Source organism: Pelophylax lessonae (assembly GCF_965119305.1).
Source record: "Pelophylax lessonae genome assembly, chromosome: 11".
In the NCBI taxonomy this organism is placed as follows: Eukaryota; Metazoa; Chordata; class Amphibia; order Anura; family Ranidae; genus Pelophylax; species Pelophylax lessonae.
Window position 1 is genome coordinate 193,120,074 of NC_138778.1, and position 26,430 is coordinate 193,146,503.

General features: G+C 45.9%; 1 protein-coding gene across 1 annotated transcript; it reads right to left on the reverse strand.

The window, feature by feature from the left end:
* Positions 1 to 422: 422 nt before the first annotated feature.
* On the reverse strand, positions 423 to 25,542 carry LOC309566243 (androgen-dependent TFPI-regulating protein-like). Its single transcript, XM_082271346.1, has 6 exons — positions 25,342 to 25,542; positions 7,728 to 7,868; positions 3,551 to 3,652; positions 3,292 to 3,407; positions 1,870 to 2,021; positions 423 to 536 (listed from the first exon to the last, which is right to left on the reverse strand). The coding sequence occupies exons 1-6, from the start codon at positions 25,489 to 25,491 to the stop codon at positions 493 to 495; spliced, it is 705 nt and encodes a 234-aa protein (XP_082127472.1). The 5' UTR covers positions 25,492 to 25,542; the 3' UTR covers positions 423 to 492.
* Between the last annotated feature and the right edge of the window lie 888 nt (positions 25,543 to 26,430).

The following is a 26,430-nucleotide window of genomic DNA, read 5'->3' on the forward strand; positions in this document are numbered from 1 at the left end:
TTCATCAGACAGCGCAGCCACAGAATAACAGACTGTAGCTGGACAGTGCATCCTTCAATGTTTGGGTCCCCATCATGTAAACAGAGCTTATAATCAAGTAACTCTTTAAATCTCACTTGGCAGGCAGTGGTATAAAATAAAATAAACCGTCCTGAAGTTCTTTCAGCAGCAAAAAAAAAAAAAAAAAAAAAATATAGGTGCTTGTCCAACCACTGAGATACTGAAAAAAAAAAAAAAAAAAACTATTCCCACGACTGATCCTATCTCCTCCTGCATGTAGCTGGGATCCCATGAACACAGTAGTGATATGTAAGGTCACGCGTTGAAATTTAGAATGGTTACCTGTACGAATCAGCAAAAAAGATTAAAGTAGTTGTATCCCCCTGCCAGCAACAGAGAAAAACATTATTGGATTATTTAAAAAAAATAAACAAATTATAAAAAATAAAATAAAAAATCAACAATAAAAGCCCTGAATCATTAGTAGTGCCTTTAGTTCTTCTTTTTCCTTCTTCTTTTAGATGGGCGACCAGATCCTGTGCAAAAAAATAGCATAGGATATCACTTTGGATAGCTAAAGACATATATACTGCATAAAAATACACACACACACACACAAATAAAAACCTTGCCCCTTTCACACAGGCAGACTGTTCAGATCCGCCTGTCCGTTTCTTTGGCGGATCTGAACGGTCCCCCCATGCATTCCTATGGGGCATCGGATGTCAGCGGAGACATGTCCTCTGACATCCGATCCGTCAAATCTGGACGGATGGAAACCCTATTTTCCATCCGCCCAGCCGATCGGATGGGATCGGGTGAGAACGGACTGACGGTCCGTTGACATCAGATTTCCCCCATAGAGATGCATGGGGAACTGTCAGCTGTGTCTCCGCACACAGCGCGGAAACAGCTGTCCTCCTGCTGCTCAGCGGGGGATCGGTGGCTCGATCCCCCGCTGAGAAAAACGTGTGTGAAATGTGTGAAAGGAGCCTTAAACGCCCATTTCCAGGATAATGTTAAGCCCAGAAAATAGGATATAGGTCATATGGTATGCAGAAGAGATCTTATTGAGGTGCCTAAACAGAACAATAAATAGGGAATACCTTACCAACCCAATAATTACAAAATGACAAAAAGACAGGGGGAAGGGAAATGTTAAGCCCCCTTCAACCCCCCCCCCCCCCCCCAGACAGCTGGATTGGAAGAGAGAACAAAAAAAAAAAACTAAACACACCATGCATCTAAATGGCTTTTTTACTTACCTTTTGTCATGCAACACTCCAGACCGAGGTCTTCTTTCCTGTTCTGTTTATATCCAGCTGGTTCCTTCTTCAGGTGCCCAAGTCACTGCCTGTGTGGCGTGAATACTACTGGCTGTCCAGTGGCTGGGTCCTCTCAGAAGAGCAAGAGAGACACCAGCCCCAGGGGACCAAACAGCAAGGGAATATTTACAGCACTGGGTTAGTGGTCCCCGGCACCTGGGAATTGCTCTGGCAAGGGGCCTGAATAGAAGATATGTGAGCATAACTGGCTTCACCAGGAAAGAAGTAAGAACTTTCCAGGATGGGTTAGAGAGGAATAGGAGGGAAGGGGGGGGTTTGTATTTTTCCCAAAATGGGGCTTGTTAAAAAACTTATCACACGTTCAATGTTCAGCCCTAAAGTTGGATACACAATATACCGTTAAGAATTAATGGAACTCCCATGCGTCTCTCTGCAGGTCGAGTACAAATACAATATTGCGCACGTTCTCCAGCTGCAGAGATGCAAACCTACCCTAATTTCTGTAAGGCAATTTAAACAGTTTCTAATGAAACAGTTTGATAAAAAACTGTGAAGACAGCTATGCAAATCAACAATAACTTACCCCAACGCCAGTGAGTCAAGAACTCTCCCAGATAGTATAAGGGAACCATGACGAGAAAACTTGCCGCAAAGAATATGGTCATTCCAACAGGGTCCAGCTTGGCAAGGACGGGATACACCCAGATATCAGCTGCATAATGCACCCAGAGGACCCTGCAGAGAGATTGGTTAGTATTAGAATACAAATACAAGTTAAGCTGGTTTGGTATAGAGCAGGGATCCTCAAACTACGGCCCTCCAGCTGTTGTGGAACTACACATCCCACGAGACATTGTAAAACTGGCATTCACAGACATGACTAGGCATGATGGGAATTGTAGTTCCTGAACAACTGGAGGGCCGTATTTTTCAGACCCCTGGTATAGAATATACCACTCTAACATAATACTCAAGAGTGACAATTTACTGCATCTGCTTATCAACACCCACAGCAAAAGCAGATATTTTTCAAGTCAAGCTTTTAATACTCACTGGGCTAGATATTTTACCACAGAGCTTCATGAAGCTACCCTCACATGTTCGCTCCCAGCCAGGACTGTGTGCTGACAGGCATGGGCACCATAAAGCAACCAACAGAACCTAAATACTCAGGCATGGGCACTCATGTACTGAAGGTTGGCAGCACAGGGAATCATAGGACTTTTAGTCCCAATGCAGTGGACCACCTGACTGCTGAATGATATGAACAGTGCAAACTTTTGCCAGAAGTTCAGGGAAGTCCTGCAGGACACTGGAAGCAATGATAACGAAAAATTGAGTCTTTGGAGCAAAATAAGAAAAAAAAGTATTGTCAATATTATATAGAAATGTGCTGGTAAAGGGGGAAGAATGCTTTTTATGCCTAGGGTTCACTACTTTAACAATCGTGACAGTGAAGGTGGCTATTTTATCATGACAATTTACCAATCCTTAGGCCAACCAGAGACAAATCTAAATTCATCTGGTTCAGCAGAAACCAGACAAATTTCGATCCATCTATCGGCAGGCTGGTTGTACGGAAGTTGATCCATCGATAGACTTCAGTAAAACCAGCCGGTCAGTTCTTTTTTGCATTTGATCACTGCTGGCAGCTATACCTGCCGGGCCTTTATCATTGCATTCTGATGGCAGAGAAAACTCGGAAGGAATTCCCCCTATCAACACTGACTGTGTTGATGAGGAAATCAAGCAATTTCCTTTCCTTCAACCGGTGGTAGAAGGAAAAAAATAAATTGTATAATCTATGGCCAGCCCTAATCATCGAGCAAGAATGCATGCTGGTCTTATCACTGGATCAGAAAAGTATTTTGCTCTCTGCCCATAGCAAGAAACTCTACACACTCTCACAGTGCAGTGTACAAGAATGATTTCATAATGTCTAAAGTCATTCTGTGCAGTTTTACAATAACACCAATTCCTGAACATCTGTAAATACCGTACTTACCATGATGAGTATGCTACGGAGAACAGAGCCAGCAAGGCAAGTCCACTTTTCCTGCCAGGATACTGGTGAGAATAGGCAAATACTTCAATGAGCACCAGGGGAAGGATAACCGTGTGCTGGAAAAAAATACAATATATATTCTTAGCCGACACTACCAAGATAAAAACAGACAAGTCAATGGAAATTATCAGCTCACTTAGTTAGCATCAGGAGGACCCATGATGATAAAAGTGCAATGGTTAGTACAAAGCCTCCTTACCATTGTGTGATTCAGCCAGCATGGAATAATGCTGTCCAATTCCTTTGGATACACAAGGTCCCGATCATATGCATAAAGGCTCCAGAATGAAGAGACTACAAACTAGAGAGGAACACAGTGTTGGTTATTTGTAATTTCACACATACAATACAGACAGACTAACAAGAAACTGCACCTAACACTTAAAAGAGTATACAACCCTAAACTATTACCTTGCTGCCAGCCCCTTTATTTTAATCTCCTATCCTGCATTGTAACAAAAGGCACACAAAAAAATCCTGGCGCTACAAGCTGAATAATCAGAAAACCCAAACACCTGTGGTTTCAAGCTGAATGGGATGGACGACCATGTGGGAGAATGTCAGTCAGTCCATGTCAGGGGTGCAGCTGTCCCATGCTCAGACCCAGCTGAGAAAAGTACAAAAACAACAAATGGATGGGAATGTAAGCACTCCCCACAACAAATACAAGTTGGCACAGAAGTCACAGATGAAATGTCTCAATAGTAAAAAATCTCAATTTATTATGATAAAAAAAACTTGGCCTAAAACACTTGTCAGCAAGATATGTAAAATGATAGGCAGTACCTGTGGTGGAAGTCAGGGAGACAAGGTGGGAACATCTCATTGATCTCACAAAGTTGTCCCTGGGCTGTTTCCATACAACTTTGTGAGATCAATGAGATGCGGACAAGTGTTTTATGCCAAGTTTTTTTATCATAATAAATTGAGATTTTTTACTATTGAGACATTTCATCTGTGACTTCTGTGCCAACTTGTATTCGTTGTGGAGAGCACTTACATTCCCATCCATTTGTTGTTTTTATCCTGCTTTGTATAACAGTTCCTATGAAACAATGCCTCTAAATACCTTTTCGGCCGCTGTAATACTACAATCCAGGGCTACAACAGGGGGAGCCGAGCTGTTATCCTCTGAAGTCAGCCGGGAGGCACGTGGCCACCGAGCTGGCTGCTCGGCTCCTGCTGTAGCCCTAAATTGTAGTATTACAGCGGCCAGGAGTCACATGACAGCCCTAAAGACACTTCTCAAAAAGGAATTTAGAGGCATCGTTTCTTACAAGCAGTTATACAGTGCAGGATATGAGCTTAACAGAGGGGCTGGCAGTAAAATTTGACTGGTTTATTAACAGCAGCGGGGGTGGGGGGGCGGGACACAGATACACAGAGCCGACAGGCAGAGAGGGGGGGGGGGGGGAGCAGGGAGGCACGCAGGCTGACCACAGTGGCCAGGGCTCATTAGTCATGACTATCATGGTCAGCACAGAGAGAGGGGGGGGGGGGGGAGGACACAGAAAGCGGCAGGATCAGCCAGGTTTTTTAGTTTCCAGAGGCGCAAGTTAGACAGCATAAGCACTGTGCTGTTTAACCTGCTATAAGGAAACAGGATCTTTTTTTTTTCAGGGTAACAAACACTTTGATGCTTGAGCTTCACTGTTGCTGGTTTATAAAAACCAAAGCAAAAAAATAAAATAAGACCAAAAAGCACAGCTGTTGCTATAGCAATCAATCAATTTTCCCTTTTCACCAAAAAGGAGATCTGAATACCTGTTAAGGACATCAGATTATTTTGTCTAATTGTTCATCCCATTGACTGGTTGAGGAACTCTGAGAAGGTATCTTTTCCTATATTGAGTCTTCCTGTCTCCTACCTCAGATCTTCAGACACAGTCTAGTCTTCAATTAACTGCCTATCATTGCAGGGCATTACAGTCGTTACACCATCTTCACAGGAGAGGACATATCAGGAGGTGGTGCACAAACGCCTAGTGCAGGGGTCTTCAAACGATGGCCCTCCAGTTGTCCAGGAACTACAATTCCCATCACGCCTAGTCATGTCTGTGAATGTCAGAGTTTTACAATGCCTCATGGGATATGTAGTTCCGCAACAGCTGGAGGGCCGTAGTTTTGAGGATCCCTGGCCTAGTGCACTACCCTCCAGCACTTTATTAAGGGATTAAAAAATACAAATTATACCCATAACCCAACATGGAATAGTAGCATGTCAAAACGAGAGTCCAGAAGTCACGGAATTATGGGATGGCAGAACCAGCTGACGCGTTTAGGAGAACTGGCCTCTGAAAGGAGTCACTGCTCTGAGGAAGAGGGCCAATCCCTGGAAACGCATAAGCTGGTTCTGTCATTTGCACAATTCCGTGGAGGTTGGAAGGTGAACTTATGGACTGTTGATTTGACACACTACTATTCCATGTTAGTTTGTGAGTATAATTTGTATTTTTTTTTTTTTAACAAAGTGTTGAAGGTAATGCACTAGGCGTTTGCATCCTTTTTGTGTTTTATTTTGTTGTTTGTGTAGTATCCGATCTAAGGAGGGCTGCGCGGCTTTAACAATCCAGCCCGAGCTGCTGAGTGGCCATGTCATTTGCATCACATAAAGGCAAACTTCCCTACGATATCGGAGCTAAGTGTCAAGTTTACATTGTTCTTTGGTTTATATCAGGAGATGCAGCAGTGACTTTTGGTTAAAAAGAGCAAGTGCATGTGGGAGGCCAATCATGTCGTTTTATCAGACCAGTAATAATTCCCAACCACCAGTGGAACATACACTTCATTACCAAAAGTATTGAGACGCCTGCCTTTACACGCACATGAACTTTAATGGCATCCCAGTCTTAGCCCACATGATTCAATATTGAGTTGGCCCACCCTTTACAGCTATACCAGCTTCAACTATTCTGGAAAGGCTGTCCACAAGGTTTAAGAGTGTGTCTATGGCAGTGATGGCGAACCTTTTTGAGCCTGAGTGCCCAAACTGCGACAAAAAACCAACGTATTTATTTCAAAGTGCCAACTCTGGGGATGATCATCTACCTCAAGAGGGACTGCAGTCAGTTTAGCACTCACCCGGCTTCGGTGTCCAGTGGGCCTGGCAACAGCTTCTACTTTCCCAGGGACACCCATGGACTCCCAATGATGGTCAGTAACACACTTTCTGCCTTAGGGTGACAACTCCCACTGTACTGAATCTTTGGAGAAATAGCATTGTCACCCTAGGACAGTGATGGCGAACCTTTTTGAGCCTGAGTGCCCAAAGTGCGACACAAAACCAACTTATTTATTTCAAAGTGCCAACTCTGGGGATGATCACCTACCTCAAGAGGGACTGCAGTCAGTTTAGCACTCACCGGCTTCGGTGTCCAGTGTGCCTGGCAACAGCTTCTCCTTTTTATTTCTGTTCTGTTTCTATTTTGTTCTGTTATGGACAAGAGAAAAGATGGTGGCCCTGCTCGCGTGCCCTCAGTGATGGCTCGGAGTGCCAGCTGTGGCACGCGTGCCATGGGTTCGCCATCACTGGTCTATGGGAATGTTTGACCATTCTTCTAGAAAAAGAATTTGTGAAGTCAGGCACTGAAGCTGGACGAGAAGGTCTGGCTCGCAGTCTCCGCTCTAATTCATCCCAAAGGTGTTCAGTCAGGTTCAGGCAGGTCAGTCAAGTTCCTCCACCCCAAACTCGCTTATCCATGTCTTTATGGACCTTGCCTTGTGTACTGGTCCAAATCATTTGGTGGAGGGGGGGGGGGGGGGGACTATGGGGTTGGGTTGTTTTTCAGGGGTTGGGCTAGGCACCTTAGTTCCAGTGAAGGGAACTCTTAAGGCCTCAGCAACCCAAGACATTTTGGACAATTTCATGCTCCCGACTTTGTGGGAACAGTTTGGGGATGGCCCCTTCCTGTTCCTACATGACTGCGCACCAGTGCACAAAGCAAGGTCCATAACGACATGGATGAGTGAGTCTGGGGTGGAGGAACTTGAATTGCCTGCACTGTCCTTACCCCAACCTGATAGAACACCCTTGGGATGAATTAGAGCGGAGACTGCAAACCAGGCCTTCTCACTCACATCAGTGCCTGACCTGACAAATGCGATTCTGGAAGAATGGTCAAACATTCCTATAGACACACTCCTAAACCTTGTGGACAGCCTTCCTAGAAAAGATGAAGCTGTTATAGCTGCAAAGGGTGGGCCAACTCAATATTGAACCCTACGGACGAAGCCTGGGATGCCATTAAAAGTTCGTGTGTGTAAAGGCAGGCGTCCCAATACTTTTGTGTATTTACCAGTCTCAGTAAAGAAATCTTTAAGAACACTGTCTGAGCCTTCCTAAACAATTTTTTTTGTAATCTAGTAAAAATACCCACCACACCAGCTGGGAACACCAGTGAAGCGAAGGCATGGTCCTTTATCCGAGTTAGGAAGGAGCATAATGGATTCTTAATGGAGAAGCACAGCTGGACAAGGTCACATGACACACAGATGCAAAAGAACACCGCCTGAAGAACCTGCAGGGGAAAAAAAAAACAAGAGCACGCAGGTAAAAGAGGGTAAAATAGAACATATCAAATATATGCCAAAGGACACAGTTATAGATATAAAGATGAAGTAAGTTTGTGATGGACATACCCTTTATTTTTTCCCAATTCTTTATTTATATAGACAAATGAGAAGGAAAATCTAAAAACAGGTCTTACTATAAAAAACATAATTGTCTGGGTAGACAACCAACACTGATTAAGCAGGAAGGCTCTGCAATAGGGACCGACCGATTATTGGCAGGGCCGATATATCGAGGGCCGATATGCACTTTCCCCGATATATCGGTATCGGCCCCGGAGGTTACCGATGTTGCCGATATTACTGTATGTAATATTAGTGTATGTAAAATCCTAGCATCCACTTTATTAGTGTTTTATATAATGTCCAGAGTGTGTTTATGTAATCTAATAGTGGGAAATACCTTCATTACATCGCTGCTTGGCCCTTCCGTGACCCCCAGCTATCAGTGGGGGAGGAGAAAAGGATAGCAGAGCGGGGGATGTAATGAAGGTATTTCAGACTATTCTAATCTAATACCCGGCGCTTCTGTGTACACTGCAGAGGGGAGGGGCTGAGATCCTCTTCTGACAGCAATGACAGAAGAAAACAGCAGAGTGGGAGATTAGTGAGGAGAGCGCGGAGCAGCGATGTAATGAAGGTATTTCACACTATTCTATCACAAAAACACACACTGGACATTATATAAAACACTAATAAAGTGGATTCTAGGATATTAATGACATTAAACTAGGTTTACACGGGATTCCTGGAAGGCAGGGAGGGAAGGGAAGACCGCAAATTACAGCTAAGAGACCTACCCCACATGTTCAGTACCAGTTTTGTGTCAAAAATTGTTTTTATTTTTCAAAACGTTAAATGTACAAAATATCGGCCCATACCGATATAAAATGGCCAAAATATCGGTATCGGCACTGAAAAAAAAAGATATCGGTCGATCCCTACTCTGCAAGTTTACAAATCTCAACAGGCATACACTTTAAATGGAACCAGTCATGCAGCTAAATATCAGGCGGAATCCTCAGACAGGAGTGTGATGTACACAACCCACTCATTTGGACAAGTCTGAGGCAGGACTAGCCTTTTGCAAAATCTGCAAGTCACCGGAGAACCTGAAGTTCATTCATACAGGTCTGTATCCGAATTGCTGAAGCTTCTAAAAGTTCACTGTGAGGACCTCACAGTATGCAGTGAAATTAATTCATTACAGGAAAAAAGCTTGTACAACTGTGCAAGACTGAAGGGAAGGCTGGGGTTCAGCTTTATCATCACTTTAGTTTATTTGGGCCAAGCTGGCCCAAACAAATTATTACCTACACCAACAGGTGCACCTGCTAAGCACGTTGCATGACCTTCCTGTCTCACAACCAGAAAAAATAAATAATAAATCTGGGTGTGAGCCAGAAATTCATAGGCAGCTTTGTATTCTTTGAGCAAATACAGTGCTGCCTCTGACCGGCTAGAGTGGAGAGGCAGGTGGATGGTGTCAGGATCTCCAACCCAGCCAAATCAAAAAGGAAGCTTTGTATTCATTCACAGAATACACAGCTGCCTATGAATGGCTGAGCATTGCTCAACCCAACTTTATTTTGTCTGGGGTGTGAACCAGGAAGGTCTTGTCTCACACACAAAACACATGGCTGAATAGTGTATGTAGCTGAGGCTACATACCCTCTACACCGCACATCCAGTGCACATCTGTTAGTGTAGAAAATAATGATGTATTTGAAACATTTTTGCCCAAACAAACTAGCTAGCTAAAGTGACAGTAAGACCCCGTTCACACTGGGGCGACCGGTCAGGCGACCTGGTCGCCTGACAGGTCGCCTGCCATAGAGAAGCTGTGGACCCGTTCCAATAGGAGCGACACAAGTCGCTCCGACTTAGAAAAAGGGTCCGGAGCTTCTTTGGGGCGACCTGGAGCGACCTGCATTGACTTCAATGTTAAGAAGTCCGTGCTGGCCGCTCCGAGGTCGCGGTGAGAGCTCCGCGCCGCGACCTGCGAGGTCGCCCCGGCAAGTCGGATCGCCCCAGTGTGAACGGGGTCTTAAGGTGGAGATCAGCTTCCAGTTTTGTTATTGGATTCTTTCCACCAACTGAAAGTCTTTGGGACATGAGCTATTAGTTTAGAAGCTAAAAACTTTTACTCAAGCGTTGATGTGCCGGTTAGAACTCATTCATTAGTGTCGCATGTTCACGTGAACACCAGACAATAATATCATTTGATAATGTTCATCAAGGGATTTTTTTTTTTTTCATTTTAAAAAGAAAAAATTGGGACAATACATGTGTGAATATTGTCCATGTAAGGTCTCGGAAGTCAGAGTAAAGCCTCTTTCAAACGGGCCAGATCCGGATTGGCTCAGCAGGGGATCTGTCTGCTGATCCTGTGCTGAGCTGATCGAACACAGCCTGCTCTTTGGGCAGCTGGATGTAAACAAACTGGCTGTTTACACCCCACTAACCCCCAATCCAATCAGACAGAGAAGAACAGGGTTAGCTGTGTGTAAATAGACAAAAGTTAGTTTACATTCGACTGCCCACAGAGGAGAATAGAGGATGCGGCTGAAAACCCAATCGGACCTATCGTGTAAAAGGGCAGGAGGAATCCTGTGTGGAGGACAATACCCAGTTTCTTCAGATATGACTGCAGGTAGCTTCACTTAGTACATTTTAAACGTTAAATATTCATGTTTTTTTTTATCCTAGCGGTAATCCAGCCTAATACCTTAAATTCTCCCCTGCAATAATTAATGTGAGCGGAGTTCAGCCTTGTGTGTCAAAATTAAAAAAATCCCAGTTTTTCTCCATTTAGCAGTTTTCACTTCCCTCTTCCTTCTGAATCCAAAAGCAGCAAGTGGGTGTGGTTACTGAGCGCTAGTGACATCACTTCCAGGGAGGGGCAGTGTTCCTGTATAGCCAAGGGTGTATGCAGGATGGGAGGAGCTGATCATAGGTTCCTGTCCAGTGTTCTCTCATCAATAAGGATGCATTGTGCACCCAAATTCATGGGAAAATGAATAATCCACACAGAACACAGAAGGAGGTGCACATATGCAGTATAGCTGTGCTGGGGGGAGGGTGCACATATACAGTATAGCTGTGCTGGGGGGAGGGTGCACATATACAGTATAGCTGTGCTGGGGGGAGGGTGCACATATACAGTATAGCTGTGCTGGGGGGGGGGGGTGCACATATACAGTATAGCTGTGCTGGGGGGGGGGTGCACATATACAGTATAGCTGTGCTGGGGGGGGGGTGCACATATACAGTATAGCTGTGCTGGGGGGGGGGGTGCACATATACAGTATAGCTGTGCTGGGGGGGGGGGGTGCACATATACAGTATAGCTGTGCTGGGGGGGGGGGTTGCACATATACAGTATAGCTGTGCTTTGTACATATACAGTATAGCTGTGCTGGGGGGGTTGCACATATACAGTATAGCTGTGCTGGGGGGGGGGTTGCACATATACAGTATAGCTGTGCTGGGGGGGGGGTTGCACATATACAGTATAGCTGTGCTTTGTACATATACAGTATAGCTGTGCTGGGGGGGTTGCACATATACAGTATAGCTGTGCTGGGGGGGTGCATATACAGTATAGCTGTGCCGGGGGGGGGGGTTGCACATATACAGTATAGCTGTGCTTTGTACATATACAGTATAGCTGTGCTGGGGGGTTGCACATATACAGTATAGCTGTGCTTTGTACATATACAGTATAGCTGTGCTGGGGGGGGGGGGGGGGGTTGCACATATACAGTATAGCTGTGCTTGGATGGGGGCTGCTGTGCTTGGGTGGGGGCTGCACATATACAGTATAGCTGTGCTTGGGTGGGGGGGGTGCACATATACAGTATAGCTGTGCTTGGATGGGGGCTGCTGTGCTTGGGTGGGGGCTGCACATATACAGTATAGCTGTGCTTGGGTGGGGGGGGGGTGCACATATACAGTATAGCTGTGCTTGGGTGGGGAGGTGCACATATACAGTATATAGCTGTGCTGGGGGAAGGGTGGGGAGGTGCACATATACAGTATAGCTGTGCTGGGGGAAGGGGGGGGGTGCACATATACAGTATAGCTGTGCTGGGGGGGGGAGGTGCACATATACAGTATAGCTGTGCTGGGGGGGGGGAGGTGCACATATACAGTATAGCTGTGCTGGGGGGGGGGGGGGAGGTGCACATATACAGTATAGCTGTGCTGGGGGGGGGGGGGGAGGTGCACATATACAGTATAGCTGTGCTGGGGGGGGGGGGGAGGTGCACATATACAGTATAGCTGTGCTGGGGGAAGTGCACACATACAGTATAGCTGTGCTGGGCTTTGAATGAAGACTACCATAGGAGAAAAGAGCTGGACAGGGGGAAGGGGGGGTGGAAGCTGTCAGTGTAGCTGGAAGTGCTCTGGGGTCTCAGCTCACAGTCTACAATGATCATAGTACAGGCAACCACACTAAGCCTATGTTTCCACTACTTGTCATGCGACTTTGTGTGTCCAAAGACGCATGACAAGTCACAGCCCATTGATTTCAATGGCACTTGTTCCAATCTATGCGACTTTGAAAAGGTACCTACACTACTTGATGCAACTTTTGATGCGACTTTGATCCAGAGAGTGTAAAGTTGGATCAAAGTCGCACTCTAAATCGCAATGGAAATGTAGACTAAAGCTTAGATTCCACTAGTGTGGCTTGTTATGCGACTTTGGACAAAAAGTTGCATGAAAAGTCACAACCCATTGATTTCAATGGCACCCGTTCCTATCTATGCGACTTTGAAAATCAGCAACTTTGAAAAAGGTACCTGCACTACTTTGATGCAACTTTGATGCAGAGAGTGTAAAGTTGGATCAAAGCTGCACTCTAGCTTTGTGGCTACATTTCCATGAGTGCGACTCTTAAGCTTTGCGATTTAGAGTGCGACTTTGATCCAACTTTACACGCTCTGAATCAAAGTTGCATCAAAGTAGTGCAGGCACCTTTTCATAGTTGCTGATTTTCAAGGTGGCATAGATGGGAACGGGTGCCATTGAAAACCAATTTGCTAAACTTTAATGTTCCTTCGTACCTTATGTCTTTCATATATTGCGCCGGTCACGTGACCCCTCCCTCTCCTCCCTAGAGAAGTTGCTGGCCTAAACAAGGCTATGAATACAGGAGGAGATAATGATCTGTGAATAATAGGAGGGATGGGGGGTGGGGCTGGGCAGGTGCAGGCAGACTGACAACCTTTTAAGAAGGTGAAAGACAGCTTAGCAAATTCAGATGAAGGGAGATAGCGTTGTCGGTGAAGAACAGAAAGAAGCTGTTTGTTCAGCTAAGATAAGACTTTCTAAGCTACACAAGCAGCTAGTCAAAAAATGAATAATATCAAAGATATTTAACATACAATTAGTAAAACAAATTTCATTTTTGACCGGAGTTTCCCTTTAACCACTTGCCGGCCGACCGCCCGCCGTAGATATACTGCGGTAGGCTGGCCCGGCTGCGCAAATCATCGTACCTGTACAGCGGTGATGCACAGGGCTGGGGGGGGGGGGGGGGGAGGGGCGCCTGCATGCCCCCACCGTCCCCCGATCAGTCGCCAATGATTTTTGGCCTGGACCTGTTGATTGGTTCTGGCCAAATGCAGAACGTCCTGTGCCCGTGTAATGTAAACACAGGCACAGGAAATGATGCAATCTCCTCTCCTGGAGTCCTTTTCGGTTCCAGTGTGAGAGAAGAGAACATCTACTGTGAGTACACAAGCACTACACCAGAAGTTTGCAGCCTTGTATACACCGCAAAAGCTGTCTGCATTGAGTCCCTGGTTAAATATTTTGGCCGCCTTGCTTTCAAACAGTTTCTCCCCAGCAAGCAATGCCAGATATGGGGTCAAGATGTACATATAAGCTCTGTGACAGGGCAACAGGCTATACATTTAGTTTCCGGGTTGGAATTGGCGCATGTGGCACCATGCGACCTAATCGCCAGGGCTTCCCCCAACGACTTGTAGATTCCTGACTTAGATGGGGGGAGAGAGCCTGTTTGAAGTCTGATAAATTGTTTGCAGTGAAGTGGAGGGACACACGGAAAGGTTTTCATTCTGTCCTCCATTCACGCAGAAATTGCAACGGGGACTGGTGGTGTTGAGAAGCCCCTCTGTGTCCAAGAATACAACCCTAACATGGGAGGGGTGGACTTCAACGACCAGATGATGGCACTATACTTAGTTGTCCGTAAGGCCAGACGCTGGTACAAAAGTGTCTGTATACATATTTCAATTGGCGCTGCTGAACGCTTATGTGCTATACAAAGCATCAGGACGAAGCGGATCCTTTTCTAAAATTCCAGGAAGGGAACATCACAGCCCTTCTGTATCCAGGAGGTGCAGTGGCCCAAATTCACAATCCAGATGCAGTGAGCCGGCTGCATGAGAGGCATTTTCCGCATGTCTTCCCTAGTACCCCTACCCAAAGAGCACCCCAAAGAAGAGGTCGTGTTTGTAGGAAACACGGATTTAGGCGTGACACCTGCGATTTTTGTCCCTCCTGTCCTGGCCAACCTGGTCTCTGCATTGGGGACGGTTTCTGTTGCTACCACACACTAGTAGAGTATTAGTATGGGTACAGCAAGGCACAGTCTATGGCACACTTTTTCACACAGGGTCTCGAAAGATGTTGGCTATCGCATTTTGAGAGACCCTAGCCTGGAACAGTAATTTTACAGTTACAAAAAAAACCACAAACAGTTGTCGTTTTATTGAGTTCATTTCCTGTTCTTACTCTACTTTTACTGTCCTTTATAATATACTGTTATACTGTAATGTTTCATTGTTACTGTGTTTTATTGTTAACCATTGTTTGCTTTTCAGGTATGCCCATCAGCTGCAGCACTGATTTGTTTATTCTGACAGCAACAGCATTTGCTCTCACCATATACATAATCAATGATTGTAGCGCTGTAGGAGGCGATTTCACCATCGCAGTTAAAAAAAAAAAAAAAAAGCGCATATATGGCAAAGCATAGGGGATGGGTAGACACAGGGCGGATCTCCCCTATGCTTATGCGCCATATATTTTTTAACACTTTGCAGAGATTTCTTCATCCACATCAATCGATGCGAATGGAGGAATCTGCATTGACATCAGAAAGTAGACAACCCAAGGTATCTGCTAAGAGGCATGGTGAGTATTTTGCAGCTCTCATTTGTTTTGGAAAATGAAGAAAGGAAAGGAAATTTTCTTTTTTCAATACTTTGTGCCAAAAAGCGAGATCTGCAAAATACTCAACATGTCCCTCAGCAAATAGCTTAGGATGTCTACTTTCCGAAAAGGGGTCATTTGGAGGAGGGGGAGTTTGTGCTGTCTTGGCATTTCATGGCCTCCAAAATTTTTATAGGTAGTGAGGAGTAAAATCAACAATTTCCAACCTTAGAAAGCCTGAAGGTGGTGATTGGTTTTTGGGGTCCTGTACACGGCTAGGCTCCCAAGAAGTCTCACACATGTGGTATCCCCGTACTCAGGAGAAGCAGCAGAATGTATTTTGGGGTGTAATTCCACATTTACCCATGGCATGTGTGAGCAATATATCATTTCAATGACAACTTTGAAAAATTACAAAAAATAAAAACAAACATTTTTTACACAAACACCTGTGACAAAAAAAAAAATATTCAATGGGCTCAACATGCCTTTCAGGAAATCCCTTGGGGTATCTACTTTCCAAAAGGGGTAATTTGGGATTTTTTGTACTGTCCTGCAATTTTAGCACCTCAAGATCAAGAACTGAGATAGGCAGTCAGACTGTAAAACCCGCGTAAATTCCAGTATACACACCATAGTTTGTAGACGCTATAACTATTGTGCAAACCAATATACGGTAGAGATTTTTTTTTTTTTTTTTATCAAAGACATGTAACTAAATACATTTTGGCCTGAATTTATGACAAAAATCGAGTTTATTGGATATTGTTTTTATAAGGAAAAAAAAAATAGAAAATGTAATTTTTTCCTCAACATTTTCGTTTTTTTTTTGTTTACATCGCAATAAGTGATCAAATACCACCAAAAAAATAAATAAATCTATTTTCGGGAAAAAAAGGATGTAAGTTTCCTTTGGGTACAGCATTGCATGACCACGCAATTTTCAGTTAAAGTCATGCAGTGCCAAATTGCAAAAATGGCCTGGTCATTAAAGGGATAAATCCTTCTGGTCCAGAAGTGGATAGGGGCCTGACCACACCAGATGCTTTGCACTGTGCTGGGTGACCTTGCCCAGCACACAGACAAGGCAGAAAACCCTTCTTCCCCATCTTGACAGTTCACACCTCCGTTATGAGGTGCATGCAGTCGTTTTTTCTTTTGCGCAGCATGCTGCAACTAACCCATCGCACTACAGATAACAGAATCAACTGTCACTATTCTGACATTTCAATAACGTTAGAACAAATTACAAAAAAAAAGTAGCACATCAGCACCACTGTATTCACATCACACAATAGCAGCCCCTTGATAATGCATGCTTCTGTGGAAAGCCAGCTCTAAAAAGTGCAGCAATAGCGATTATCCAACCAACATTACATAAAAAGCCCTGTTTTATGAAGTTAGCTGCTAAGCGCTACCACTGAGAAAGCAGAACAGAAGGCATTTGATGATTCACATCTCTTGTATTCTGGCTTTAGATATTAGGTTACAAATCAACTAGAGGAGTTACAAATCAACTAGAGGAGACAGGTCACTGCGCCAGGCCTGCAGAAGAGGATTAGTTGCAGGTGTAAAGAGCAGTTCATTTCTGAGTGTATTATGATAAAATGGGACCAGCTGCTGAGGATGGAATGTATGAACTGAGTGGAAAGGACTTTGGAAAAACAAAGATCTAGACATCCAAACACACCACATTCATTAGCAGTCATCCTCCCCATACATTTGTCAATTATGGCAGACAGAAAGGCTCACCTGCAAAGATTACCCTGGCAGGTTTCCCAAGTTCCAGGAACTGTATATTCTGTTCTGTGTTTTTCACGCATACAGCCTAAGGCCTCTTGCACATTGGGCGTTTAGCTCTGGTCCATGAGACTCTGGGGTTTAGGTGCAGGTGGGAGGCAGAGGAGCTGCAGGCAACCTGTAAAAAATTCCATGAGAGACAGGTAGCTGCTGCAGCAAGACGGTGTGCTGGTACTAACTTTTAGGGCGGTATGTGCCCAAAAGGTGAATGCCCGGGAAAACAGGTTGCTTGCATTCTGGGCGTTCATCCCTGAGCGAAAGCTGCCCTAAACATTATAATTACCCACTGCACGTCCAGCCGCACCAGCTGTCCATCTCTCAGAGGCTTATGGGCTACCGGTAGCGGGACTGGGTGATGCCCCTCTGCTTTCCACCCGCACCTAAACACTGAGGGTCTCATGCACCGGAGCCGACCACCCAGTGTGCAGAGGTCTAGTGCTCAGCAGTTTGTAAACCTAAACAATGAATGCTCCTCATTGTCTTTTAAATATACCAACAAGAGTGGCTTGTTATACTGTTATCTGTTCACTCTTGGTGCAAATCAATCCCCGTTGATACTACCAGAAACCCTGCAAGCTGAAAACATTCCTGTGCCCTCTGCCGTTATCAGTAAGAATTGTTCTTAGTTCTCTGAACTACAGAAGATCCCCATCATGTTACGGATATAAGGAGAAAGAAGGGTGCTCTATAGTCTTCATACACTTCCTCTCATAAGGTGACTACACTGTTACTGCATAGATAACGTAGGGAGAGAAAGAAAACAGGAAGTGTGTTACTGGAGGTATTCCGTGAATAGAATACAAATGAATGGACAAGGGGAGAAGAAATGGAGGGTAAGCTGCAGCTCTCACACCCGCAGTGCTAGCTGTACTCGCTGGCATGAAACTGATTTTTAGGCTACACTACACAATGTATAAACCTGGGTACAACCAGCTTGCCGGATTCACTTGTGATGATCACTAGTGGCTGATATAGCCGCTAGCAATAACCACTCTCTTCTCCCGGGAGAAGACAATGGCTCAGCAGGAGGGATTCCCCTTTCAGCGCTGTCTGTGTTGATGGGGGAATTGTGCAAGTTTCTTTCCTGCAACCACAGAATTTGCACTGTCTATGGTCGGGGGGGTCTCCAAAAATTCAGCCCTTTGTTTTTAATCCAGCCCCTGGAGCACCATTTCCTCCACTGATAGCAACAATGGTGCATAATTACCCTCACTGACACAAATAAAGGGGGTACATTTATTCCCAATTACACCAATAATTGGGCGCAATTACTTTAACTAAAACAAACAATGGGACATTATTTTTCCCACTGATTTTGGGACCTTGTCTACTCCCACTGGCGACAGTCCCGCCCCTTAAAGTCTAAAAGGACAGTAAACTGGCCCGTTGTTTAGAAAGTTTGAAGACCCCGGGTCTATGGCCTGCCTTGGGCAGTTGTTTGAATTGTTCCATAGACAATAATACACCTTTGTTCAGACAAAAAATAAAAAGTGGAATTTTGTTTTTTACTCCTGTGTGCAAGAGGTCTTACACCAGGCATGTCCAACCTGCGGCCCAGAACCCCAGGCAATGCGGCCCACTGCCCTCTGCCAATTTTTTTTTTTTGCTGGGGAGGAAGGAAGTCAGGTCGGGGGCATGGCTTCCAACTAACAGTAGGCAGAGGCTGCCTTGGAGGGGGGGGGGGGGGGGGGCGAGCATGTGCAGTGTTTCTGACTCTTACCAACATGACCACTTCATATCACTGAAGAGGTCACGATGGTTAGAGTGTTTCTTTAATATCTCTCAGAAGAAGTAAACCTCTGTATACTGATTTCATTTCATTTGATCATCCTCTAGTTGGGTTAAATTAGCGTGGGGTGGTGCGGCAGCTTAGGAAGGGCGTGGCGGCATTTTATTACTTATATACCTTAACTATAGTATATATTTTATATGCGGCCCGAGAAAATTTCTCTACACTTAATGTGGCCCAGAGAAGCCAAAAGGTTGGACACCCATGTCTTACACAATGATCCAGGCCTACATTACAGATCATTGTGTTGCTCAATAAACTGCTCTGGCTACACTTCCGCCCTTTGCCACATAAGCAGCATTCCAGTAACTGAACACAATAATGACCATCAGTCGAAGGATTCAGAATTTGACAACATTTAGTAAAAAGTTAAGTCTAAATTTATTTTTTATTTTTTTTTACTCTCTCCTTTGACGACCATAAACATCTTCCAGAGGGTAAAGGGCGAGTGTGAGCAGGCAGCTTTGTGTGACTGGGGTATAAGTGAGATCAGGATCAGATATAGAACAGTTGATAAAACCAATAGGGCAAGGGTTAAAGTCTTCTTGGCTTCTACCCACACAAAGCAAAGTGCAACAGCTAATAGCAACCAGAGATCCCTTCTGACAACTATCTTGTTGATAAAAAGAAAATATTTAACTAATGACTGATCACCCCCCCCCCCATTCTTTCTGATGGTCTTCGTTCACACTTTTATGCTCTACACCAGGCATGTCCAACCTGCGGTCCGGAACCACAGGCAATGAGGCCCACTGCCCCCTGACAACTTTTTTTTTGCTGGGGAGGAAGGAAGTCAGGTGGGGGGCACGGCCACAGCAGCTTCCAACTAACGATAGGCAGAGGCTCTGCCTCAGAGGGGGGAGGGGAACATGTGCAGTCTTTCTGACTCCTACCACCATGACCACTTCAAACCACTGAAGTGGTCATGGTGGTTAGAGTGTTCCTTTATTATCTCTCAGAAGAAGTAAAGCTCTGTATACTGATTCCATTTCATTTGATTATCCTCTAGTTGTGGTAAATTAGTGCGGGGGGGGGGGGGGGGGGGGTTGGCACGGCGGAGATTTATTACTTATATACCTTAACTATAGTATATATTTAATATGCGGCCCGAGAAAATTTCTCTACACTCAGTGTGGCCCAGAGAAGCCAAAAGTTTGGACACCCATGCTCTACAGTCTACACCCAAAGGGCCTGTTCACACCTGAGTGCTTTTCAGCTCGTAAAACTATCATCTCTGAAGTCTCAAAACGCCCAACAAGCAAAATCCCATTCATTTAATGTCTCATGCATTTCAATGGGGCCCCCGTTCACATATGAGCATTTTGTGGCCTGGAGCAAACCGCCTGAAGCTCAAAAAAGATCATGAGCTTCTTTTTTGGCAGATTACAAGCGTTTTTGCCTGCCTCCAAACAACAGCAAAAAAAAAAAAAAAAACGCAGAAAAAAAGTTGCAGTTTTTCGGCCCCTTGATTGGCCAGCGGAGAGGGGGGGGGGGGGGGGGTGGATCGTCATTCCCACATTCAGCAGACAACTGCTGCAAGCAGGCCGGTAGGTTTTTGTTATTACAAAGGTGACTCCGCATGTCTTTTCTGCAAAGCTGCCTGCTCGCAGTTCTACAAATCTTAAGTTTGGTTCCACTTTAAAAGAGTTGTAAAAGCAGAAGGTTTTTTCTGTATATAGCAGCCGCCATTGTTTGTGTGGATTGGAAAAACTGTTTGTTCTTTTTTGTACAATCTGCTGGTTGAAAAAAAATAATAAAAAAAACTCATCTATGGTCCACCTTTTGCAAAACAGAAGAAAAAAAAATGAATATATAATAAATACACATATTTATGCTTAAAGTGGTTGTAAAGGCAGAATGTTTTTTTCATTTTTTATTTATTGCATTCATAAACCTGTGTGCAGCAGCCCCTCTCAGCCACCCCCCCTGTAGTACTTTCCTGAGGTCTATCTAGATCCAGCCACGTTGCACGGGATATTCCCTCCTGATTGGATGAGACAACAGCATGGCACCATTGGCTCCTGCTGCTGTGAAAGTCAGTGAGCCAATGAGGAGAGAAAGGGGGTGGGGGCAGGCCACTGCTGTGTCTGAATAGACACAGGGAGCTGCGGCTCTGCTCAGGTGCCCCCATAGCAAGCTGCTTGCTGGGGGGGGGGGGGGGGGGGGGCACTCACTAAGAGGGAGGGGCCAGGAGCAGCGAAGAGGGACCCGAGAAGAGAAGGATCTAGGCTGCTCTGTGAAAAAGCAGGTAGGTATAACATGTTTGTTATTTTTAATGAAAATAAAAAAACGAGAATTCATTTTTTTGCAAATGAGCCTGCAAAGCATTGAAACCATGATGAGTTGATCACATTTGCAGTGCCAGGCACCTGCAGATTCTTCCTCCAGCTCTACGTCTGTGATTTTCAAGAGGACTACAAGTGCACCGACCTCTGTACTGGTGTTCCATTGAAAACCACAAGTACCTCTGCTGTGGTGGAAGATGAGACTTGTACTTCATTCATTCACAGATCTTTGATGTGCACTGCTGTGCAAATTTAAAACTGTCACCGGATGGGGGTGGGTCCCATTTGCACCATTTGACAGCCATAACATTAGTGTAACATGGTCCAAAAGATGGCGTTAGCCTTTAAAGTGTAAGTCCACCCTAAAACTAAAATCCCTGCATCCATAGATATCCATGATTTAACACTAACCTATCTAGCCCTGTAAAGAAGAAATCTGTATACAAACTCTTTTGAAGCAGATCTGATCTCCAGCGGTAGATGCTCTGCAGAGGACCCAGCCAACAATGGCTGTGAAATGAATGGGGAGTGACGCCACCCATAGACTTACTATGGGGCTTCTGTTGACAGCTGTGTCCTCTGCACTCCCCTCCACAGTGAAGCCACGGCTGACAGATCAGCTTAAGAACAGGTATGTATACTGATTTCTTCTTTACAGGGCTAGATAGGTTAGTGTTAGATTGTGAATGTCTATAGATGCAGGGATTTTAGTGTTAACCACTTCCCGACTACCCGCCGCCTTTTTACTGCGGCAGGGTGGCTCTCCTGCGCAAACCGACGTAGACCTACGTTGGTCGCGCGTAGGAAGCTAGAGGGCACGCTCCTGCCCCCTGTCGGCCGATTGCTGCCTAATCGCTCCCCGCTGAGAGAGGACGGTCAGCTGTTGTAAACACAGCCGACCGTTCTTCTCCCTGGAATGATCACAGAGGGCCTGTGATCCTTCTATATAGGACCACATGTCTCTATGGTCATTTCACAAGCCATGCCCCCCCACAGTTAGAATCACTCCCCTAGGCTCACATTTAACCCATTGATCACCCATAGTGTTAACCCCTTCCCTGCCAGTGTCATTAGTACAGTAACCGTGCATATTTTTAGCACTGATTACTGTAGTAATGTCACTGGTCCCCCCAAAAGTGTCAAAAATGTCAGTAAGGGGTCCGATCTGTCCGCCGCAATTAAAAAAAAAAAAAAAAAAAAAAAACGCAGATCACTGCCATTACTAGTAGAAAAAAAAACCACAATAAAAATGACATAAATCTTTCCCGTAGTTAGTAGACGCGAAAACTTTTGCGCAAGCCAATCAAAATACGCTTATTGCGATTTTTTTTTTACCAAAAATATGTAGTAGAAAACACATTGGCATAAAAGGTTTTTGATTTTTAAATTTTTGTTTTTTTTTTGAGAATGTCATATAGCAGAATCTGAAAAACATTGTTTTTTTTTTTTTTTTTCCAAAATTGTCGCTCTTTTTTTGTTTATAGCGCAAAAAATCTAAATCATACAGGTGATCAAATAGCACCAAAAGAAAACTCTATTTGTGGGGAAAAAAAGGACATCAAATTTATTTGGATACAGTGTCGCACGACTGCACAATTGTCTGTTAATGTAACACAGTGCTGAATCGCAAAATAGAGCCTGGTCATTAAGGGGGCAAATCCTTACGGTTTTAAAGAGGAAGTAAACCCTCCTCTGACACTTTCACCTATAGGTGATCCTATGATAAGGCTTACCTATAGGTACTGTAAACATGTACCGTTTAGGAGATATTTACCTTACATGCATCCAGTGACATCACTGGCGCATGCGCTCTGAAGGAACGGCCGCTGGTGCCATTCCTTCAGAGTCCCGTGCCGTGACCGTCGGCGCGCGTGCATGGGAGTGACGTCACCGCGGCTCCGGCCAATCAAATGGCCGGATGCCGCGATCCCGGAAGACGGGCGACTGAACATGTCGCCCGTCATACAGGTAAGCGGACGGCACGGCAGGGGCTCGTTCTAAGGTAAGTATTTCATAATGAGCTAGTATGCGATGCATACTAGCTCATTATGTGTTTCTCTTTCAGGGTGAAAAAGAAAAAAAAGAAGAAAAAAGAAGAAAAAATTGAGTTTACAACCTCTTTAAAGTGGTTAAGATGGACTTCTACTTTACAGGATAAACTCGTATTTTGGAGCATGTTACACACTACACTTTAGGATGTAACATGCTCCAGCACGTCCTCCTCAAACAACCCCCCCATTTAACGACCCCCCCCCCCCCCCCCGTGACAGTGAAAACTACAAGTCCCATGTGTGGCAGATGGGTTGTAGCTCTGAATGAACTGTGAGCGCTCTCTGCAGCTTTCAAACTGACAGCTCATATAAAAAGATACAAGCAGAAAGCTGCAGGGCTTGTCTGCATAAGCCTGACATTGCACCCCTAAACCACTGATCCTGGGTGCAATGCTCTGCAGGAATAAATGCACATTTTTTTCCCCCTGCAAAAACATGCATTTACTATTAACTTGCTGGAAGGTGAACTTAGCCTTTGAAAAGCACATGCACCATTTTCAGTACCGCAACTGGCAGCGGTGCATTCCCCTGTGTGGCGGCTTGTTGCAGTGCAGGGGGCTTGGACACGTACATCGGGGTAACTTCACAATGAATGGCAAGGGAGAACATGGGGAATCGTAATGCACATTACTACAAGGCATTAGCGCAAGTCCAGGGCCTGTTCACACCAGTGCAGTAAAGCATGCATTACTCCTACACCCTGTAATGTGCATTACTACAAGGCAATAGCAAAAGTCCAGGGCCTGTTCACACCAGTGCAGTAAAGCATGCATTACTTCCACACCCTGTAATGTGCATTACGTGCATTGCTGTGCTATGGTGCCATGTAATAGGAAGGCACCTTCATGCATCTCCACAATGCATCTGTGCTGCAATCACCCGCTAACGCAGTGCATGGCAACACTAGAAAAATACATTTAAAAATGGTTTATGTATGTTGGGGTGCAAAAGACCATGCATCACAATGAATGAGCCTCCCTCACACAACACATTATAATGTGCTATGGAGCCGCCTGGCATGAATGGGCCCCAGAGCTGGCATGAATGGGCCCCAGAGCTGGGGGCTGCTATGAATGGGCCCCAGGGCTGCTATGAATGGGCCCCAGGGCTGCTATGAATGGGCCCCAGGGCTGCTATGAATGGGCCCCAGAGCTGGGGGCTGCTATGAATGGGCCCCAGAGCTGCTATGAATGGGCCCCAGGGCTGCTATGAATGGGCCCCAGAGCTGGGGGCTGCTATGAATGGGCCCCAGAGCTGCTATGAATGGGCCCCAGAGCTGGCATGATTGGGCCCCAGAGCTGGGGGCTGCTATGAATGGGCCCCAGAGCTGCTATGAATGGGCCCCAGAGCTGCTATGAATGGGCCCCAGGGCTGCTATGAATGGGCCCCAGGGCTGCTATGAATGGGCCCCAGGGCTGCTATGAATGGGCCCCAGGGCTGCTATGAATGGGCCCCAGGGCTGCTATGAATGGGCCCCAGAGCTGGGGGCTGCTATGAATGGGCCCCAGAGCTGGGGGCTGCTATGAATGGGCCCCAGAGCTGGTATGAATGGGCCCCAGAGCTGGCATGAATGGGCCCCAGAGCTGCTATGAATGGGCCCCAGAGCTGGGGGCTGCTATGAATGGGCCCCGGGGCTGCTATGAATGGGCCCCAGGGCTGCTATGAATGGGCCCCAGGGCTGCTATGAATGGGCCCCAGGGCTGCTATGAATGGGCCCCAGGGCTGCTATGAATGGGCCCCAGAGCTGGGGGCTGCTATGAATGGGCCCCAGAGCTGGCATGATTGGGCCCCAGAGCTGGGGGCTGCTATGAATGGGCCCCAGAGCTGCTATGAATGGGCCCCAGAGCTGCTATGAATGGGCCCCAGAGCTGGGGGCTGCTATGAATGGGCCCCAGAGCTGGGGGCTGCTATGAATGGGCCCCAGAGCTGGTATGAATGGGCCCCAGGGCTGCTATGAATGGGCCCCAGAGCTGGTATGAATGGGCCCCAGGGCTGCTATGAATGGGCCCCAGGGCTGCTATGAATGGGCCCCAGAGCTGGGGGCTGCTATGAATGGGCCCCAGAGCTGGTATGAATGGGCCCCAGAGCTGGGGGCTGCTATGAATGGGCCCCAGAGCTGGTATGAATGGGCCCCAGAGCTGGCATGAATGGGCCCCAGAGCTGGGGGCTGCTATGAATGGGCCCCAGAGCTGCTATGAATGGGCCCCAGGGCTGCTATGAATGGGCCCCAGGGCTGCTATGAATGGGCCCCAGGGCTGCTATGAATGGGCCCCAGAGCTAGGGGCATGTATGAAGGCTCTTCTCTCACCTGGTTAAGGAAGGTCAGATACTTCCACCTGCCCCCGTACGTGTGGGCCCCGTGTCCCTGCCTCGAGCCGGTGATGACCACATTCTGCCAGACCCCGAACACACACCAGGCCAGGAGCCCCACATGAAGGACGAGCCCCAGCGCCGCCATCTTGCTACACCCACTGACGGAAGCTGGAGGAAGGCGCCGCCCTGTCACACCGCTGTCACTGGAGAGACTCGAGAGGTACAAAGTACACAAAAGGCGTTCGGGTTACCAGGGGGAAAACATATGCTGAGAATATGTCCCCGGGAGGGCTGGATGAGATACGTGAAGGCGGCCATGTTTTTGGAGATCAGATTGTATAGCTTCTCACAAAGAGAGTCCGGCAAGAGTCCTTTGTGGAAGTAAGTCCTTTGTGCCAGAGGACAGGTCGTTTTTAACAAGTTATAGCATTGCGTTAACCCACATATGGCTGCCCCTGACATATAGAACAGGAATGTTAGATGAAGTAGTCCACAAAATGGCGGCCTTGGCTGGATCTGACTGTTATCTTAAACAAGGAATTGTTGCCATTACTGTTAAGTACTAATATTATTATTATTGCAGGTGCAATATTTTTCAGTCGTGAAGTTGCTGCCTCTAATAGTTCCATAATACTTCTTCTAGGTATATATTACCGCAGTCAGAGAATGGCTGGCTCATTGACCGGGTATAACAGTTACCTCAGAAAATGGCCGGTGCCCCTGGGTATGACTTTTACCTCAGAAATTGGAATGGCTCCTCTGGGTATAACTAATACTGAAGTCCTTGCTATACTGTAACTATTATGAAATGCGTGGCTTCCAGGGTGTGAATTCACCTTAGAAAATGGCTGCCTCCCTGGCTTACATATAACTGTTACCTCAAAAAATGCCTGCCTACCCCGGTGTGACTTTTATCTAAAAAATGTCTGTCTTACCTGTTTTTTGTGATTTTCTTTTAAAAAGGCTAGCCCCCTGGCCTGGGTATAAATTTGCTGGCACCGCTGGATATAACTATTACCCTAGAAAATGTCTGGCTCCGCTGAATAACCTGCTCCTTTGGATGGCACCCTGGGTATAATTTTTA

What these genes read in the sequence shown, in the direction of transcription:
- LOC309566243 (XM_082271346.1), bottom strand. Translation starts at nt 25,491, where the DNA reads ATGGCGGCGCTGGGGCTCGTCCTTCATGTGGGGCTCCTGGCCTGGTGT. An exon ending in GCTGGCTGAATCACACAATG is followed by an intron (nt 3,408 to 3,550) that starts GTAAGGAGGCTT and finishes ATTTTTTTCCAG; the next exon opens with CACACGGTTATCCTTCCCCT. An exon ending in CTTGACTCACTGGCGTTGGG is followed by an intron (nt 537 to 1,869) that starts GTAAGTTATTGT and finishes TTTTTTGCACAG; the next exon opens with GATCTGGTCGCCCATCTAAA.